This window comes from Micropterus dolomieu, linkage group LG06, assembly GCF_021292245.1.
Source record: "Micropterus dolomieu isolate WLL.071019.BEF.003 ecotype Adirondacks linkage group LG06, ASM2129224v1, whole genome shotgun sequence".
Lineage (NCBI taxonomy): Eukaryota > Metazoa > Chordata > Actinopteri > Centrarchiformes > Centrarchidae > Micropterus > Micropterus dolomieu.
In genome coordinates this window covers 12,090,156-12,111,461 of record NC_060155.1, presented here as the reverse complement: position 1 = coordinate 12,111,461, position 21,306 = coordinate 12,090,156, and the positions used below count along the sequence as shown (strand labels likewise).

Below are 21,306 nucleotides of genomic sequence, written 5' to 3'. Positions count from 1 at the left end.
ACACCAGGCAGGACCCCAGGTGCAGACTGTGCAAGGATGCCCCTGAAACAGTACAGCACATAACAGCAGGGTGTAAGATGCAGGTAGGAAGTGCGTACATGGGATGCCCTAACCAGGTAGCTGGCATAGTGTACAGGAACATTTTCCATGAGTATGGGCTGGAAGTCCCAAGGTCAAAATGGAAGACACCTCCTAAGGTAGTTGAGAATGACCTAAGATTCTGTGGGACTTCAAGATCCAGACTGACAAACTGGTGATGGCTAAACAACCAGACATCGTGTTGATCGACAAACAGCAGAAGAAGCTGCAGTGATAGATGTGGCAATCCCAAGCGACAGCAACATCAAGAAGAAGGAACACGAGAAGCTTGAGAAATACCAAGGGCTAAAAGAGGAGCTAGAAAAGATGTGGAAAGTAAGAGCAACAGTGGTGCCAGTGGTAATCGGAGCACTGGGGGCTGTGACCCCCAAACTGGGAGAGTGGCTACAGCAGATTTCCAGGTAAAAAATCAGAGTTCTCTGTCCAGAAGAGTGCAGAACAGCTAAGATACTGCGCAGAACCCTCAAACTCCCAGGCCTATGGTAGAGGATCCGAGCTTGAGGATGACACATACCGCACCGCAAGGGGGATGGGGTTTTTTTTATGTATATATACTAATTCAGAATAATTCTAAATGATCAAGTGATATGGCTGAAAGTTACAGACCAGCCACTAAATGGAGCTTGAGGTGAGATTGTTTTGTCAAGTCCTAAAATTGACGAGAAGACAATTGAGCAAACACAATCTGTTGATGAAAATCATTGAACACAAACTCATATCAGTCTGCAAAATCACGCATTTAAACTGTGAACCTTGTTTATCAAGAGAACAAAACCAACAGCCGAGTGAAGTGATACTAATGCACTGTCAACGTGAAGATACTCACACCAGCCGATGAAAAGGAAGACCCACTTTCTGAGCTTATCAGTTGAATAAGTCATTACAATGGCTGTGTGAAGGTAACATCCTTCAACAAACATCCAGAAAAAGTTTGTCACCACAAAGTAGTTGTATATGGTTGTAATTAACCGACACCAAGGCTGAAAAAGAAAACACACGACTCAAAGTTACTTGTAAATTGCAACAAAAATACTAATACTTTTCTTAATATAAACTTATTCACAGCTGAACTTGTTAGGAATTTTAAATGGCTTTATAAAACTGTAAATCGATAAGGTTACCTCATTGCTCTCATGGATATTGTGGTCTATCAACTGAAGCAAAAACCACATAACATTCCTCAGTATGAAGGTGGTGATCAAGTTCCAGTGGATGATGTTTCGAAGACATCGTATACTCCTATACCCGCAGGTCGAATGAAAGAAATGTTTTATTATCATAGTACAGTTGATTCAAAGTAAACTGAGGTCTCAAAATTAGAGTACAAAAATTAGGGCAACATTGGCCTTTTGATATACTGTAATGTCAGCAACACAATGGCAAGTCATGTCACTGCAGATAGATGCTCAAATAGTATATGCAAACTTTATTTAACATTTATTTTGCATATCTTCAATCAAGTATGTCATTGTACTTAACTTATAAAAAAATAAAGGTTTAAAGTATGCCGAATTAGTTGCTAGCAGTTCCTGTGTGCACTATACCCATGGGTGTGCAGACACATGTATTTGCAATAGACATCAGAAATATTGGTATCCAATTAAGATTGGGAATAAAACAAAATAAAAACATAAACATATTACACAAAATGTATAATACACAACATGATAAATATAAAAAAATATAGAAAAATATAGAAAAATGTAGAAAAACATACGAGTCACAAGAACTGCATCATTTCACATATATCCATAATATAAAGCTAACTGACAAGAAACTATTAAGGACCTTAGGACAGACATCCTATAGGTCTTACGTTCATTTGAATTTTTATATAAAACATTTAAAAAAGCAATTAAAAAAGTGGAGACTGGGATTACTGGTCATGTGACCTAGACACGGCCTATTTAGCATACCTGTGGGTGCCCTTGCAATTTCACTGAGTGAACCTGATGAAGCCATAGGCAAAACACATTGTTCACAATAAATCACAGTAAAGTCAATTCAGTGTGCGGTGGCTTGCTTTTGATTTTTTTTGCTGAAAAATATCTGTATCATGTCTGTGTGATCAAATTTGACTGACTTATGACTCAGAAAAGGCCACGTGTATAAGGACTCCCACTACTTAATACTGTATGGTGGGTCATCATGGTTTAAAGAGCTGGTAAAAGATAAATCATTAAATTTTCAGGTTTTTAAAAGACTGTTTTAGTTCAGATGACAACATTTTGTTTCAGGCATTTTCTTATTCTTCTGTGGGGGGGAACCCTAAGTAGCTGCAGATTGTTCCATGAAATCTAAAGGGATTTCATCTAGGAACAAAATGTTAACTATTTTGGTCTTCAACCTAAAGAAATCAATATTTTCCTTCAGAAGCCCACGTCGATCAAACCACAGAACAACTCAGCTGAGGTTGTGGTGTGTGTCTGTGTGTGTGTGTTTAAACTAGGACATGAGGTATGACTGAAGAGAAGAAGTGTAATGAAGTCCACATAATATCTTTCTTAGCCTGAGTGCTCCAGCTGAGCCGAGCAGCAGAGATCTATTCATTTGACATAAGCGAGTTAATGATAAGCAGTCAGAGGATATTACATGAATTTCCCTGAGTGTCTTCTATGAGGTATCATGCATACAGGACACATTTAGATGAGTACTATTTCTGTACTTGCCTTAAGCACAAGAAGAGAATGAAGGCCATGACTAGAGCTCCCACAGAGATACAGTGGCCTAGGTAGTTGATGATCAGCGCTATTTTATAATGCATTGGATATTTTCTCTGTGAAGACAACGCTTGAATTATTTCTCTAATGCAACGGCTGGACAATAGAACAAAGAGAAGATGTTAGGAATACACAAATGAACGAATAGAACCAGGGTGTATCTATTTATTTATCATTATATATAGGTTTCACTGTGTTTAGCTAAAGTAAGAGACAGCAAATGTCACTGACACACTTCGGATGTCTCAGCTTAAAATTATCTGAGAAAATAGAGCAAGACCCAGAAATACACATAATCAGGAGACAAGATGTGAGGTAATCAGGCCAAAACTCATTACAGGCAATACATCAGACTTACAGTTTGGCCTCAGGCTTTGCTCTCAAGGACACAGACAATACTGTACTTGTGTATTTAGCATCTTGAAGCAAATGTTTAAACACTTTAACTGCGCTATGTAGCAAAATTAAATGCTGTTCAATAACTGTTACGCAATCACAACACCACTTCACTTGCTTTATCGGACTGTTTTTCCCTGAGTGCTATTAGTGTAATGATGAGAAACTGTGATGAGCGTTTATCTGAGATGGTGAACAGATTGCTTGCAGAATGAAGGACATAGCACGATTGGTCCTGCGACGCCACACTAACCTTCTCCTCCAAAATGGGTTCACAATTGGAGTAATTACTCTTCAACGCCCAAGTCCCATTATCCAAGCATTCCCTGTAAGCACTCCCTGCAAGAAAAGAGTTAGGAGCTCGGTTGAGAAAACAATGAAATTGTAGCACTGTTGCACACATTGATTATATTTTCAGGTACTTGTTGAACACAAATATTTGTTCTTCTGTTCAAATCTCCTGTCCGTGTTCAACATCAAACGCTGCACTGCGTTGAGAAAGTGCTGGTGCAAGCCAGTTGTTTGTGGTCGTGTTTATAGGTAAGCTAAAACATCCTTGTAATTTCTTAGGAGCTCAGTTCAAACTTGAGCACTTCTATCTGTCTGAGCCTTACACAGAATACCAATTCAGCAATACACATTTTTAATCATAGTGGGGAAACGCAAAGCCTCTTACTCTGTCAGTTTATTTGCATATCTTTTAAAACCCGCTTTCTATAATCAACTTTGAACTGAATTTTTCATTTTGCAGTTCCTCACTGCACATTCTGAGGGCCCTTTATCTCTTTAACATTGAAAAATGTATACAGAGTTCAGTGGAAATAGTACTGAGCAGCGATAAATTATCTTCTTCTGTTCTATTATGACCAGCCACTTAAAGTGATAATTTCAAGCACTCTGCTTCAAAGGTACACATGATTAACTTAGGTGTTTATTATTGTGCATGAAAACTTGCATCAGTCATGGTTTTGCTGCTGTTGCTTCTGGCTGGTTTATACAGTTTTCAAAAATGTATTAAAAATAATAGATTCAGTAAACCTTTTGTTATTTAACCAGACAATATTTTCACCAGTGTGTATTACATATTTATGTATATATTATTCTAAATAAATGCCTTACAGATTAACTTTATTTCACTGTACGATCAGTTTATGTCTAAATACTGAAACTGTTCAACATTATTTATTATGCTAAAGTTGTTTCAAATTATTTTGACTATTTCTTGTGAGTAAATGAGTTATATTTCCCTACACATAGTAAGGGATGAATGAATATATTTATATCAGCGTTCATAAAGTTGCATAATACTTATTTTTTCCCAATGTGGATTAGCACGTTACAGTAAACACATCTCAAACAAGAGTTGACTGTAATGTTTATATTCACTCATCCTGACTCAAAGATTCTTGTCAACAACAAAACAATTTGGCAGAAAGTGAGGAAACCATCCACCTAAGAAATGCCTACAGTGACTCTCGAAGCAGTGGCAGCTTCCTTGGCTTTCGAATTTATGTTACGAAATGTGACATTTGTATTTGGAGAGCAGACAGCAGAAATCAGCTTGTGGCAACTAGAAACAGAGAAGTAGAATATGACTCTTTAAAACGGCTTCATAATATGCTTTCATTAGACTTATGGCAACACATACTGTATTGTGACTAGACAATGCTTTGTGCTGTTCATGAAGGAAGATCCCAATTCTCTGCTATTTGAGTAGGAGCTGTGATAACTGATAACTGTGATAAGTCGATTGACTTGAATGAATGGAACATCAATCCCCTGCGACGCAGTAAAACAGTCAATTGCAAAACACTCTAAAACTGTGCTTGTTTGGTGACTTTGCAAAAAAATCTCAATATGTTCATCTATTATGATTTCTTGTGCAGTTTAAGCAACCATGATATGACAGCTAATGTCGCATGCATGGCAAATAAACTGGAGTAATGGGAGTAGCTTAACCTGTAGGGAGGAGGAGGGGGAGGGTCATTTACAGTGGGGACGTGTTGCCATCACTTTTTGAAAGCATTTGTTAAAAATGTTCTGAAAAGTAGCTTGCACCAAGAAATGTTGATTAACAAATAGAAATGCTATGAAAAAGGTTCATTTGCACAATAAGAAAACCTGCAATGCAACGTAAACATAGAAGGAACCTCTGAACTGTTAAAAAAAAAAGTAACTAAGCAAAAAAAACCCAATAAGCTACTGATTCCTGCATTATATTTTATTATATTTTTATATTGTGAATTGTCACCTGCCTCCTGAATTTTGTGCTTCCCTTTATAAAAATAAAGACATTTCCACCATAAATTGGTGCAGGAAATGTCTCCGGAATACAGGAAATTTAGTGTTTAATGCTCAAAATCTTCTGGGGGAGGACCCCCAGACACCTTTATTTAATATCTCAACTATACATTTTGTTTTAAATACTAGGTCTATTAAAATATATTCTTGTCTTGTAGTCATGGACATCCTGTGCAATGTCACGTCTCAGTGTTTCATCACACCCCCAATCTGACCCCCTAAATGGAACGATGGTGTATTGGTGAGAGGAGTCTGACCGATGTTGGTGGGCCGCTAAGCCCGAAAACGCAGGGCCGATTTTTTGTACATGTCTCAAAATGTATGTGAGGTCTGGATATTTGAATAAAGAAATTTAGAGTTTTTTTAGCTAATGGCTTTTTTCTTCGATTGTCAAAATTGTGAAAACTCCCTTGGCATGTTTAACCAGCATGACTGTTCTTAGCTCTTTAAATGTTCCAACAAAATAAAAAATAAAATAAAAACTTCGAATTGACTGTTGACTTATGGGAAAAGAGCTGCAGAGCATCTGGACCACATTACAGTAATAAATAATAATGAACAGCTGCAGACCTGATGGGTTATATACATTTATATTTGCAGACTTAATGGCAGGGTGAAGTGAGAAACCCATGAACATTTATTAATGAATTGCTAACATTTATAGCAGAGCTATACTGTTTTGGTTAAGAATTAATCAACTATTATTAAAGCCATTAGTAACAAACTCTTTCAAAGTTGAAAATAGGTATAAAAGGTGACCTATTAGATGTTATAACGTGATAAACATTAATTGTGTGGTTTATGAATTTTTTGATATCCATTATTCTACAGGCAGTTTCAAGCAAACCTCAATCTCAATGAAAGTGAAACGATTACCACCAGTAATAATGCACCAAGGAAAGTGGAACATATGCTGTGTTTTTTCATTAAGCCAAGTAAACATGCATTTTGGAATTTTATGTCAGTGTGGTTGAAATAAGTTCATCTTCAGGACATGAAGTTGTTCCTTGTTGGTGGGCACTACTTCTCTGATGGTATCTGTTTTTTTTACATTACCTTTCAGTTTAGTAGTGGGTTACTTCACTTGCACATCCCAACACAATTGTTCAATCAAAGCACTTTACTGGATAATCTGTGCAGACAAACAAACAGCAATTTATGACATTATATCTGTTTTGGAGAGTTTTGTCCCTGTGAGCGATTCCACTGAGGCAGAACTGATTCAAGGTACTGGTGCAGGGAGAGCACATTCCTGATTAACCATCTGTGCATTACGCATGATAAAGCTATTCTCTTCACATTTATCTTTACAGTGTGTTATATTCACACTGTTAAAATATAAATCACCAAATGACTCAGTCTCTCTTGAGTTTGGGTAAGGAACAACGCTGCCATGAGAAGGTGTTAACAATGATCTAAGTAGCCCATTACTAACCGCACTGTGCCAACATTGCCCTCCTCTTCCACTAGCACTTTAAATGTGAGATAAATTGTTAATACATTGTTATGAACTAATCTGGACAAACCAAACCGTCTGTGCTGAGCTTGACCTGTTTCTTTCAGCCGATTGTTGCTGTGCTACAACTGTGGGATGTGCAGCAATGCCACAGGAATATTATAGTACAATATTTTTCACTTAAATATTGTGTAAGCTTTTCTGTCTGTGTCTTGTGTTTAGCTTTACTTTGTCATCTGTCTTACTTTTGAGCCAGGAGCTCAGTTTCCTGACTGATGGACTTAAACAAAGAAAACTGACTGCTATGCCTCCTCAAAGCACCAAGCTGCAGCTCACAGCTTATGACAAATTACCCACTTGCTTCAGTTGTTGTGTGAAATAGTCAGTTAAGCTCTAGCCTTCTATTTGGATGAGTTTCAAATTGTAGTAAAGATCAAAGGCTATAATAACTCAAAGTGGAGTGATTAAAACAGCTCATGCGAGCTGTACACCTGAGCCAGTTATGGCAGCGTTTCCTTCGAGCCATTTGAAATTTAATTTCATGAGCTGGGGACAAAGTAAACTAGGCCATACCATAACAGCATGGCAATCCCACAGCTCATTGCAGTTTGGTATTTCAGTTAGGCAACAAGAAGTGGAGTAGAGCTGCCATGTAGCATATGTGACGGAAGCCAGCGAGGCTGTGCAATGAGTAAAAACCTCACTCCCTGACACCTTAAGAGACGCACTGGTGACCAATGCCAGAGCCCATAGGTTTTAGCCTGCTGGTCAGCGTGTCCGCCTCCCTTACCAGAGGTTACCAGTTCGAGTCAGGTCTCATGGCAGTAAACTTTTTCAGCTTCCACACGCACTGCTCCTTCCTCCTTGTGGATAGATACTGCCTTGCAACGGGTTTCCATATTGCGCTTAGGGGCGTTACTAAGTGCACTATATTCAGTACATAGTCAAGGGGGTATCACAAACCGACCAAGTACGGAGAAGAGACCTGGCAGTGAGTGTTGCGGTCTAGCCAGCACTTTTAGCTTCTACTGTACCCACTTTTAGAATAAGAGTGTCTTCACAGCTGCTGGATGAGCCAAGAACTTAATGTTACACTGACTTTTAAATCTATGCTTTTATTATGACCAATGATGGTCTCTGTTAGTAACGCAACAAAGCACAAATGTGTTTAAGAATAACTTCTCTAACATCTGCCAAAGCTTTCTTTACCTTCCTTCCACCCAGTAATGTATCATATAGGAAGCGAGTTGAAAGCTCTGACATTTACATTTTACTCATTTAGCTGACGCTTTTATCCAAAATGACTTTCAATTGCTATATATGTAAGAGGTTACCCGCCTCTGGAGAAACTCGGGGTTAAGTGTCTTGCCGACACCACAAGCATGTGCATTGTCCACTGCTCCATCATCACCCATTACTGTACTGCAGGGGAACTCAACTTTACTTATCAAAATCTATATACAGGTCTTTGCATCACACCTGCATATGTGAAAATGCATAAAGCCTTTGGTGAGGCTACAGAGTGAGTGAGCTGTGCAAAATTGGATAATATACCTGGAGTGATGTCACTTGAGTCAGCTTCAGATGGATTTGAAGACTACAAGTTACAAAATGCAAGAAATCTGGGGATGTAGAGTTAGAACGAAGTGAGATTACCAGACGTCTGTGGCCCACTCCTGATCTCTGCTTGAGTCTAGCAACTTGAAGCTACATTAGCCACTACTAGCATAACACACCTGAATCTCTGACTGAACTGGCTGTGGTCGAGTTGCATTGTGGGTAACGTAGGTGCTATAGTTTTGACAAGGAAGAAGAATGCATGGGATAAAAATGTCTCTGCTTGTGCTGCATTGATTTTTATCCTCTTTTTTTAACTGCCCATCATGAGTCAGACAAGATTATGGAGGTGTAATGTTAAACCAGTGGACTTCTCTTTTCAGCTTTGTCTTCATACTAAAGAATTGTAAGTATAAACCATTTCCTTGTGTGTGTAAGAGCTGCGTTGGAAAATGTGTGTAAACTTATAAGAGCATTCATAGAATTTATGTTAGAAAATAGTTGTTGTTTTTTACATTGTCAGGATGGGTCTTCCCATTTTTGTGCCTGCATCTCATCTCCAAGTCTGTTGTTTTTTGTTTTTTTGTTTTCAACAACCACTCCTGACCTTTTTTTCTTAGATGCCAAGGTGTCCTTTTCAAAGGGCAAATAAAAACATTTTTTTTCTTTTCCTCATGTTACTTGTGTTTATCATCTATCTGGAAAAGAAATGACCTAAATTATATGTTTGCCCAAAACAAATATCAGACTGCCTCCAATTTCCAAAAAATCACATATTTATGAATCAGATGACCTGTGGTTCAGATCATAAATTGTTCTCCAGAGTCTCCAGTGAGTCTAACCTAACTAACATGCCTACATCACATTAGAATGCAACTGTTCCCAAGCCCTTGATTAACCCAAGTTTGATCAAACCCAACATGGCAGCTGCACCACTTGACAAAAAAAAATACTGTCCCACCCTTGTCACATTCACTCTGTTTTCATTCACTTTGTCAGAGGTGCTGATCCTTTTCAAAGCAAAACAAAGTCCCTGGCTCTTTGGCATTATCAGCACACGCTCCAAAAATGGCTGGATTACCTATAAAACGTTTCTTTGAGGTTTATCCTGAGGAGGTACTGAAGCTCCAGACTATGTTTGATCACAAGTCCCATATACATTACAAAGTGTTAAAGCTCATCCCTCTGGGTAAATGCTTTATGGTGATATTGCTGCAATTTAACTCATATACTATGAGCTTTTACATTTTCAGATATTTGCATTTGACTGTTGACTAATTAGCACTTCATTGCTTAAATATGCTAAAGGAAAAAAGCCCATAACTTCTCCTGTCTTACTTAAAAAATCTGTTTGTTTTCAGGGATTATTTATGCATCTAATTATGTCCTTTTAATTGCTCCTTGGAAAACTAAGTTGTTGTATTAATCTGCATATGAAATAAAAAAATTATAAAATCTAATACACATTTGACAAACTATGCTGAATGTTTTTTTTCTAACACATGGTTTCTAAAAAGGGAACAGCCCAAGGGGAAGAATAGTGCTAAAGAAAGATGTTCAAGCTTTTCCTGTCTCATACACATTTGTGGCTTGAGCCGAAATGTTACATATTTTTGCTGAGAATTAGACACATCTAATTTACAATACATGTTGGAAACATCACTAACATGAGTGTAGATTTTAATTGAATAACAGACCATCATTTAATTGCATTTCCAGTGCATCTCCATTAATTGTATATTGACTTGTTAGGGTTACGATTAGTATATTTTATTTATTTAATCCAAACCACTATGTGATGTGTAATTTATTTTTCCTTAATTGTAAATTGACATGTTTTTTGTTTTATTTTTTATTTGTTGCACACCACTGTGTGTGATACTGATTTGACTTCAGTACGTTTTACATTGATTGAACATCACTAACGTGAGTGTAGATATTGGTTGGATGACACACCATAATTTGCATTAGAGCGATAACGACAGAGAGAATTTAGTCCAGGGGAATTCAATAGAAATCCCACTGTAAGTGCTCTTACTCGTAGGTCTGACAGTTGAGAAGACGTAGGAGATGTGGCTCTAGAAATGCTGCACCATGTTTAATGAGATAAATTTCTCAGTGTCTGAAACCTGATGCAGCTACATAGATGACAAAACCACACAAGGCTCAGGTCAACCTACCCTGAGCCAATCAACAAGAGATGGTCGGCAATAGGCGGCCCGCGGGACAAAGTTGGCCCGCCAGAAATAATGCCTGGGCCATGGCCAGATTACTTCAATAGCAGCAAAAAAACAAACATTGTAGTGACTGGTGCTGAAACAGATCTCAGTCACATAATCACTTCTTCTTAAGTGATTGTGCCTACAGAATAAAAGTTCGAGAACGTCTTTGCAGCAGTCGTGTTTAAAGGAGTACTTTGCGATTCTTCTCCAATACTACTTTTGTTAAATTCTGTGAATATTTCCTCATGGGTCGGAAGCTCATGCATTCTTCCTTGTCAAAACCTAGCACCTACGTTACCCACAATGCAACTTGACCACAGCCAGTTCAGTCAGAGATTCAGGTGTGTTATGCTAGTAGATTATAAATTATAACGCAACTAAATATATTTTAATAGACCTGGAATGCAATTGAAACTTTAAATTTGATGACAATAAACTCAAATATAACAGTTATCATACAATATTTTCAAAATATACCAGGCGAATGTCCATATTTTGGCAATATTTACTGTTTAAATGTTGACTTTTATTGGGAGTTATCTTTAAAATAATATTTATGTCCATACAACCATGTTCCAAATAACATAGCATTGAAATATTCATAAAAACGGTGAATATTCATCAACATTCCTGTCACCAAAAGCACACCCATGCTTTACAGGCATGGGTGCCACTGAAAATCCTGGGGTGGCACACTAAACCAAAAGCCATAAATCACAGACTGAATTACTTTGTTAATGTTAATGTTAATGTTGTTAATGCAGTTAATGTTAGGCCTACTAGTTGTCTAATGTCCGTAGACTAAAACCAGTACAATTAACATTCCATAAAAGTCCTGTTTAGTGTATTATCTCTATGTGTTAAGCAATAAACTGTTCTTTAAATAGGCTAGTTTACCTTTTCCATGAAAAGATAAATACAGCTTTTATTTGTAGGAGTGTATTGACGGGGAGGAACAAAACATTTACTGGTCTACTCAAGATTACACACATCATGGAGCTTAAATTTTTTTTATATATTTTTCAATTCAAATTGAAATATACGATATGTGTCTGTATAGAGTTGTGTAATTATTTAGTAACATACTATTTCATAAGTTTGGTGTTATTATTGTTACAAACAACTACGATAGTTATTCTTGAAATATCCCACTTTTTAACCACCGATTTGACCAGTGTCATATTTATACGTAAAAATAGTGGGGCACCAACCATTTCAAAACATAGATACCAGTAAAACTACCATACTCTCTCTTGCTACTGTGTTTTTTAACATCAGCAAACAGCATGGCTCCACAAAAGCCACACAGCGAGAGGAGACAGAGGAGCTCAACACCGCTGAAGTCAACAAGGACGCACATAGACAACATTTTAGAGATCCAGAGATGCAAATGCTCCATATTTGTATAGTCTTTTCGACCACTCAAAGCACATTTACACTACATAACCATTCACTCACTGAGCCCATCGTGCTGACAGAAACTAGCATTCACACATACTACACTGGTGGACGTCCGCCGGGGGCAATTCAGGGTTCAGAATCTTGCCCAAGGACTCTTCAACATGCAGCCTGGAGGACCCAGGGATTGAAATGCCGATTTCCCGATTAACGGGCAACCCTCTCTACCTCCTGAGCCACAGTCGCCCCGGATCCTACAATCATAATGGAAAGAATATATAAAATAATACATATCCCATTCCCAGCTCCGTACCTTTCATACAGCGCAGCGAGCCAGCATATTGGCCTAATAATCCCGGATAATAAACCACTATGAAAGTGGCTATACAACAACATTATGACAACAACCGTAATTCGTAGCCTAGTCTCAACCGATCCAGCACAACAATTTGCCCGTGCAGGGACCAGCAGCAGAGTCAGGATGACACACACACAGTACAATACACAAAACTGTGTAGCAGTATGACAAACTTATTATAAACTAGCCAGGCTACTAACTGTTTCTGTACATTAATTAATTTACACTTTTCTTTCTTCTGCAGTTTGTCGCTATACCTCCAAAGAAAACACACACATTCAGCACAACACCGGTATACTCCGATCTGCTCTGCCTGTTAGTCCTGCCCCTTAACCAGTCACAATTTTAGAACCGTGATTGCCATCTACATGGACAAATCAGAGGCCTCTCCTAAAATAAACATCATAGTCTGTCACAGCTCAGGGTCAGAGGTTACCCTCTTAAAGTGACAGGGCCTAATATGACAACACTTGTATGCTGCTATTCACCTTTTAACTCAAATGCAGGGGTTACATAATATATACAGTATATAGCATTTTATACACATGCTCTGTTTAACGGCGTGTGATCGGGGGGGATTAAAATGAACTGTGGTTAACCACAGTGCCAGCTGACACACATGCCAACATGTGAATGGGGAGTACTGGCACCTATTATTAGGCTACTTCAAAAACTAGGATTTAACAGCCGAAAATTGCACTTGGCAAAAATAGCTAATTGGGCCATATTTTTGGAGATTTTACATGGAATGGGAGGGGGTCCAAGTGTAAATAATTAAAACGTGGTTTGAGGTGTGTATGAAAAAGATCTTTGTTTTAAAAAGCTATTGACAAAAATCTGAAATGCTGCTCTGGAAAATTTGCATACAGTTTTGACATGGTACCTAACTTCAGCTCTACAGTTTCCCATCTGCATCATGGAAAGTCATGCTGCTTTGGCTATAAGCAGTTTGTATCGGCAAAAATCACCTGGATTACTTTGATGCTCCAGGAAAAGGTCTGAATCCAAAGATTATGAGCCAAGATCTGAAGGTAAAAGGAGCAACTTGTTGAACGGATATTACTACAAATTTTGGATGTTGCTCATACCTGTTCAGAGTGCATTATGATAGAAAGATAGGTAGATAGATAGAAACTGATAGAAACTGCTCAATCACATACACGGACTTAAAGTGTTATGTAATTGCAACCTAAGGGAAATACACAGATTTTATTCCCCAGAAAGGGGCTTATTAGGTCATCCAACGATCAAGCCAAATTACAGTGGCTGACAAGGGCAGACGCACTACCACTTAAGAAAATATGCGAATAGACAAAACACAAGGAAATTTCAGAAAACATCTTCATCAATTTGACAACACAGTCCGGGTCTGTGTCATCCATTCATTGTTTTTCTGTTATTTTGTTTTGTCTGATCTGCCGCATGCACAATAGTCCAAAAGCCAAAGATAATGATATTAAAGAGAGGAAAGCTAATTAGCGAGTGTTAGCATGATAACACACCAAGATAATGAACACATCAGCACTGCTGTGTGTGAAGTATGGCCTCACAGAGCCAAAAGCTAAGTAGACTTCTTCCTAAACGACCATTCTCTTTCTTGATATGACCCCAAGTATAATTGTTGAAAGTATGTCAGAATTCAACGACTGTTCTACCAAACTGCAATCTCTCAAACCTTTTGTTGTTTGTCATTTCAAAGCAGCATCTTGTTTCAGATCAGATCAGAGATCAATACAAACTGCACACTTACAACCCAACCTAACACAACACACTATTTTGGCCTTGTGTCACACATTGTCATTTATGATGTGTTATATTTTCTTAAGGACTCAGAATAAAACTGCTGTCTGTGTGACTTGGCAACCTGAACCGGAGGGCCCTGCTGTACGGCAGGGTTGCAGAGGATATTTCCAGAGACTGCGCAACTTTGTTGTTGCTTGTTCAGTTTAGGAACCAAATTGAAATACCTTGGAGTAGGATGTCAGCAGACAGTCAGAGGTTACTGTACACCTTTGTGAGATTTCTTTGTCATCTCTGTTGTGGATTTGAGGATATATTACATCTCTCAGCAAATGTATAGATGGGACAGAAGCATCATTTTCCACATGAGGGGAGGGAACTATGATAGGCACTCATTATACTTGAGATGGTTCATTGAATTTCATAAATTAACTAATGGGAAGGAGCACTATGTACATACATGACATAAATTATGTATTACTTGCTTATGCCCTATGTTGAGGTTTTATAGCCAGTTAGACATTTAGACATTCATGCATCTATACATCCCCTCTGGCAAAACATTAATCAATCTGATATGAATATGTTGTGTATTGTGTACTACTCAGATGTCTAATAGGGTAATTATTTTCAATGATAAGAACATTTAAAATAAAAGAATGAAAGTTGCTTTTCTAAGCTGGACTAAAAGGAAGGGGGCAGGTTTTGTTTAGGTTTCAGAGTCAGTCGGACGGAACTGGTGGACACACGCAAGAAGAAAGAGAGAGAGAGTACATAATACAACTGTTATTATTATTCCTCTAGATAAAGATTTTGTTTGCTTTCTCTAAAACAAAATATGCACATTTGGAAGGTTGTGGAGGTCTTTGCATAAAATTAAGTTTATGACCCCAGCTGGAGAACACGTCAGAGGCATGATGCACAGTTCAAGGTAAGATATATTCATTAATATGAATATTTATTTATGGCTATTACAAGGTTACAAAAAGAAAAATATGCTCTATGGTTACATTAGTTCAAATAAACAAATGTTTTGCATTTATATTTAAAAATTCTTGATAAGTCACTGTAATACCAATATGTCCATACATTTAATGCTCAATAGTAGCCATGCTATGCCTAATTCTACAAACAGGGCTAGATTCTTATCAATTATTTGTGTTGATTATTTTCTTGATTTATCCTTTTTGGTCCGTAAAGTGTCAGAAAATAGAGAAATTTATCCCAAAAGTAGAAACCAGCAAATATTCACATTTGGGAAGGTGAAATCAGAAGTTTGGGATTTTTCTTCTTAAAGTCGCAGTCATGCCAGGAAGTGAGGCGCACTTACAGTAAGAACAGTGATTTTAACCTAATACTCATGTCTGCAAGATAACATGGTCACAAAAAAATGGTAAAAATGTTTACCATGTTCAACATCTTAGATCAGTTTGCCTGCATCACACACAGCCCACACACCCACCAGTCAGCTCAGGGACTCTGTGGTGGCATTTCAAATGTCACATGTGTAAATATTTTGTCATTGACATTAAATGATGCCTAAATTAGCTGAATGTTACTCCTTCATGTTATTCATTCGCATACATTTCAAAAGTTGACGAAAGAAATTCTGAATGGTAGACACAGTGGCAGGCAGAGAAAAAAGATAATTGTCTGGAAAATATGAATGTGTGTACAAAGTTTTGTGCCAACCCATCACAAGAAGATTTTACTCAGTGACATGCTCTGTTGTGACAACAGTCGGTACTCTCCTTACAGCACACACTGTGGAAACACATTTCCCCATTGGGGACATTAAAGACAGAGTAGAAGGACTGTTGATATTTGAACTCTACAGCCAAACAAATACACCCCTCTCTTCAGTGCACCCTCAGAAGCTGGAGCTGGAGTCCAGCACGTTCCCCCTGTTTTCATACCAGAAACAAAGCAGAGACCTAGCAAACCGTGAAGAAATAATCACTGAATATCTTTTTTTTACGGTATTACTACAGGAAAAATCATGAAATCACCAAACTATCGGCACTGTGAATATCATGAATTTCAAAATGTCATGGCAATCCATTTAATAGTTGCTTAGATATTTCAGTGGTGGACCGACTGACCCACATAGAGCCATGGTGCTAGTATAGCTAAAAATCCATAAATAAATTGATGAAAGCTCTTGAACAATTGGATCATTTCAACACCAAGTTTAATCATTTGGATGGTTGGACCAGTAAAGGTTTGGATTAAAGTACAACAGTGGCTTCACTGCAGATCACAAAATGAACAATTGCAATGAAATGGAGTTTGGGAAACTGTCTGTCTATCTCCTTTTGTTTAGCAGGCAAGACTGAATCTCTCTTAAAAACATCATGCCTTGAGTGATGACCACTGAAGCAGACAGACCAACACAGCCTGAGGAAGCTGGGTAATCTTTTACTCACAGCTGAGTCTCACACTTCCCTGTTCCTCTTCATGCCCTCATGACACATTAGGAATTACTACAGCCATAGGTCATAGATCCAAACGTTTGCTTGCATGGTTGCTGTCAAACTCTCACACCTCACAGCTGTACTAAAGTCAGTTGGTGAGAGAAAATGAGCAAAACGCTGTGTGCTACATGTCTGTGGCCCTAAGGAAAACCATCAAGCCAAACATGGAGCATAGCGTGTCTGGATAATGAGTCCATATTATGCCACATTACACAAAACAAAAACACTAACACTGAAAAACAAAATCAAACATTTAATTTGAGTTTTCATACGTTTGAGAGTGCTACACTGGAATATACTGCATGTTGTGTTGCGCATGGGAGACTTTTACTCCCTGACTTCAGACTCAAGGGCAGTGCCTCATCTCAGGCAACAGAAGTAAAACACAAAAACAACATTGACCTTCATGGAGGGGAAATTTTCAGTAGCTAGCTAAACATGCATGCACAACTACAAATATGAAGTCACACACAAAAGCACATTTGGAAACGAATCTCCAAAAAAGCCCAAGATAAAAATGAGTGACTGCAGCACTACAGAGGTGTTGTTGATCAATACCATTGTCGTTTGTTAACAAGATTTTAAGCTCTCTTAACAAGCAAACTGATCTGGCCTCTGAGTTTTGAGGTGTGAAAACACCAATTTGGGCTTGGGGCTCGAGGGTCAGAGTGGAAGGAATGGAAGACACCTACCATGGCTCCGCTACTCCACTAAATCATTTTTAGATGTTGTTTAAGTGTCACAAACAAAACAAAATAAGACGTTGAGACTTCACGTCTGAGATGAGGAATTTAATAATTAAAATGTTCTTGTGTGTGTATATAATTAGTAGAATACCACTAAATAGTCACTGATTGTGATGGATAGTCCATTGTATAAATATGTATTGCAAGGGAAAGAATCAAAGTGGGACAATAAGACAGGGACACACAATAGCAACCATGGATGTATGTAGCCTACTGTCTGGTGGCTTAAAAAAGGTCTGTCTAAGGGAAGCTTGGTGCTGATTGGACCTCCCGGGGGACCTGGTGTGCAGTGGCTAGTGAAATGTTTGCTACACATGCTGACCTGAATTTGCTGACTGACTAACCTCTTACCCAGTCTCGCTGGGGAGAAGTGGATCAGAGAATTCAAAGGGGAAGAATCACCGCAGGAGAGGTACATTACAGAGGACTTTGGTGCATTCACTGGATTCAGCAAAGAAAAAGAGCACGGGTTGTAGCAGCCATGAGTGTGTGATTCTGAGCACATGCGAAGTCAACTGCATCATTGGGACTAGTGTCTAAAATAATATGTGGTGGTTTGGAAATTTCAAATCAGTAAGTATGAATGTGCACTTTGAAGTGTTGAGTAAGAATGTATCATTTATCCAACTTAATACATTTCATTTATCCAGAATGTATCATTTACTCAATGTATCATCTATCAGTATGTTATGTCTTATGTTTTTTGTATAAGCATGTAACATCCCTAGGTAGATCTGAGTGTTAAACTGAACTCTGAGGTGCCGCTCAACTCTTTGCATAAGACCAAAGTTGACAGGCCAAGAGATATGACCCCCTCATAAGTGTTCAGTGGAATGTGTGTAATAGGGATGGGTCAAAAAGGGCATGCAATTAAAAGCATATGCATCTGAGAAATATGACTTAGATACTACTCGGTGGGAGAGGAGAAAAGATCATGTACCCAGATATTATATTATTTCTGGACCACATATCTATGACAGAAGGTATGCGGATGGGGACATAGATCTCCATACCTGTGACAGATATTACGGTTACGGAGACATAGATCGTTTTTTTAAAAACAGGGCCTATAAATTTGGAAGCTACTGGTATATGACCAGAGACGCTCTTAAGGGGGCCCAAACTCTGGGAAGTGACTGACCCGAGAGTTTACTGGTGTCTTATAACACATAAATGTCTTAAAAATTTTACGACTACGAAATAGTACCCTCAGATAATGTGTTTATACAGTTAACTGACAATAAAGATAAATTAATGTTTTAAGGAGAATAGAAGAATTAGGATTTTAAGGGAGTATAATATTACAGGAACGGGGTTTTTAAGACGGTCAAAAAAGAAAACATCAAAGAAGAGATTTAAACCAGTAGAACTAATTAATGGCCACATTAAATTGAAAAATAGGCAGGTATCTCGCAGGGGCCCCACCTCCCTGGGGAGAGCCCAGGGCTATATAATGAGAAGCTCCACACCATGTTTTCAGTGTGCCTTACCAGTCTGCTAAGGCTTGCTCTGGTTTTGTCTTGCTTTGACAATAAACTCTATTGGATCGATCTATGACCGACTCCAGTAACTTCTTTCGAACTCCAAGTGTTATCTACCAGCAATACTTGTTAAGTATTGAGGACAGATCTGGACTTCCAGCGGGCCTGAGTCTAGTGTTTTGTCCCTCTACAGAAGTAGCAAGCCTGCACATGTCAATTACGCTCAATTTCACAAATCACAAATTTGCCTCAAGGGGATAAGGAAAAACTCCCCCCCCAAAAAAACTTTTAACGGGGAAAAATCTAAGAAACCTCAGGACACGCAACAGAGGAGGGATCCCTCTCCTAGGATGGACAGACATGCAGTAGATGTCATGTAAAATTACAGTATGGACAATCAGTATAATACATAGCTTATAAACATACATTATAAGATTTGTGCACACAGCTCTGTCCTCCAATGTCACTTGTGGCTCTTGAACACTTTCAATTAGCGAAATAACACATCTACAGTAAATGACACATCTATGAAAACTAGAATTTTTTTTAGGAGAAAAATGGCTGTTTTATGCAGGTGTTTGGTTCTTTCTCACGCCTAATGAGAAGAGTTAAATCTTTAGCCTGTCTCTGTTTATAGCTTCAAGTTTGCTTCTGAAAAACGAGGCAATGTTCCACAGTAATCTCTGATGAAAAAAAAAAAAAGGATTGAGCTGTTTCCCCAAAAGGCAGCGCTCCAGCAGCCACACTCTCTTTCTGAGCCCGAGACACACCACAGCGTTGATACATCTTGGACTTTATTAATCATGATAAGAGAATCAATAAAGTTCTATTGTAGAAACAGCAATCCTGCCTTTGAGCTGTGTTGACTAGAAAAGTACATTATGTGCTGATAAGATGTCTCCTCAGTGACAATGAACAGAGGCCCACAGGGATGGAGTGAGTTTACCAAAGGAGGGAAAGTGATTCACCAAATAATTACAGTTACACTCTGAGAGTCTGAACAGAGAAAACACACAGTTCACTGAGATATGGCTTGAATTTGAAAAACTGACACACTGGTGTTGTCATTCATCTATACTGCTGTGAACACTTTGTCTTGCCTGCAGCCTGACAGAAAACACATCAGATGGCAGTTCCAAAGCAGAGAGAATGAATGACAGTAAGTCACATCCAACCACTCTGCCACAACTGTCACGATGGGCATTTCATGTAAACCAGAGAGTTGAATAAATGCGCCAAAAAAAAAAAAAAAACGATGGGACAGGAAGGTTTAAAAATGCATAAACCTCTTAAGCCACTCTGCACAGACATTAATATTTATATATGTTTGAAGAAATGGAAAGGAATTTACAGTCCCTTACCTGAGTGGGCCTGTTAAGCCTGTGAAACCTGATTGTGTGAATTGCAACATTCTGCTGACACTAAACTTACTCAGCTGTTCATTTTAAAGTACTACAAAAACCTAGGAGGTTACATACAAGATATTACATTTACTATATATCCTCCAGTGTTTAACAACTGGCAGTACAAAGCACAGGGCTTTGTCCATAACATTTAACAGTAGTCCATCTTGGGTCATGATTTACTAATATGCACGCCTGTAGCATAAAATGTTTAGCTCAGAGACATTCCAAGGAGACAGATGAAACGCAATCTATTGTTAGTCCCATTTTTAGTCCCCTGCATGTGGCCAATGTGAGAGACAAAATAAACAGAAACAAAAAATAACATTGCAGCAAAAGTGTGCAGTAACTTTGCATCGATTTTTCTAATTCCACTTTATTCTGTGACTCTGTGTGTAACTGCCTGTGTTGATTAACACCTGCTCATGTGAAGTTAGAGCCTACGTCTATTCTTAGTCTGACCTACTTTGTAAACCAAATTTTTATTTATCCATGGCTGCAAATGGGTGTAGCTAATGTGACCCAGCAGGATCAAGATTATCAACGCCATTGTCTCAGGATCCATGTCACTTTGTTGTGAAAACATGCAGCATCCTGTGACTTGAGTATCAATTATGCAATTATGAGTTTTGTAAAAAGCTTCCCTGCTGTGTTTAACCAGAATCTATTTAATACACTTTGCACTAAAACATTCACCCTAATACAGTGAATTTAACAGATCGGAAGTCATTAAAATGTAACATGGACAATTCTGTCTTTGAGGAAATAAATCAACTCTGCTTCATTTTTACTGTCATCACCATTGTGATGTAAAGTAATTTGAAGAACCCCATTATCTTTAAACAGGGAAGAATGGAAAAATGCATTAGCACTAGTGAGTGAGTAGTTGAGATCTACAGATCTCAGAGTTCCACAGTGCATACAGATGTGTTAAAACATCAACAGGATGTCATGG

The 21,306-nt window shown here is 38.2% G+C and overlaps 1 protein-coding gene across 1 annotated transcript in view; it reads right to left on the bottom strand.

The window, feature by feature from the left end:
* LOC123972501 (corticotropin-releasing factor receptor 2) overlaps nucleotides 1-21,306 on the bottom strand; it is a 34,597-nt gene that overhangs the window by 10,296 nt on the left and 2,995 nt on the right. The window contains exons 3-6 of the mRNA XM_046052024.1: nucleotides 3,469-3,554; nucleotides 2,769-2,875; nucleotides 1,221-1,338; nucleotides 926-1,079 (exon numbers count right to left, since the gene is read on the bottom strand). Of these exons, the coding sequence (XP_045907980.1) occupies nucleotides 926-1,079; nucleotides 1,221-1,338; nucleotides 2,769-2,875; nucleotides 3,469-3,554 (465 nt within the window). The remainder of the gene's footprint in view (nucleotides 1-925; nucleotides 1,080-1,220; nucleotides 1,339-2,768; nucleotides 2,876-3,468; nucleotides 3,555-21,306) is intronic.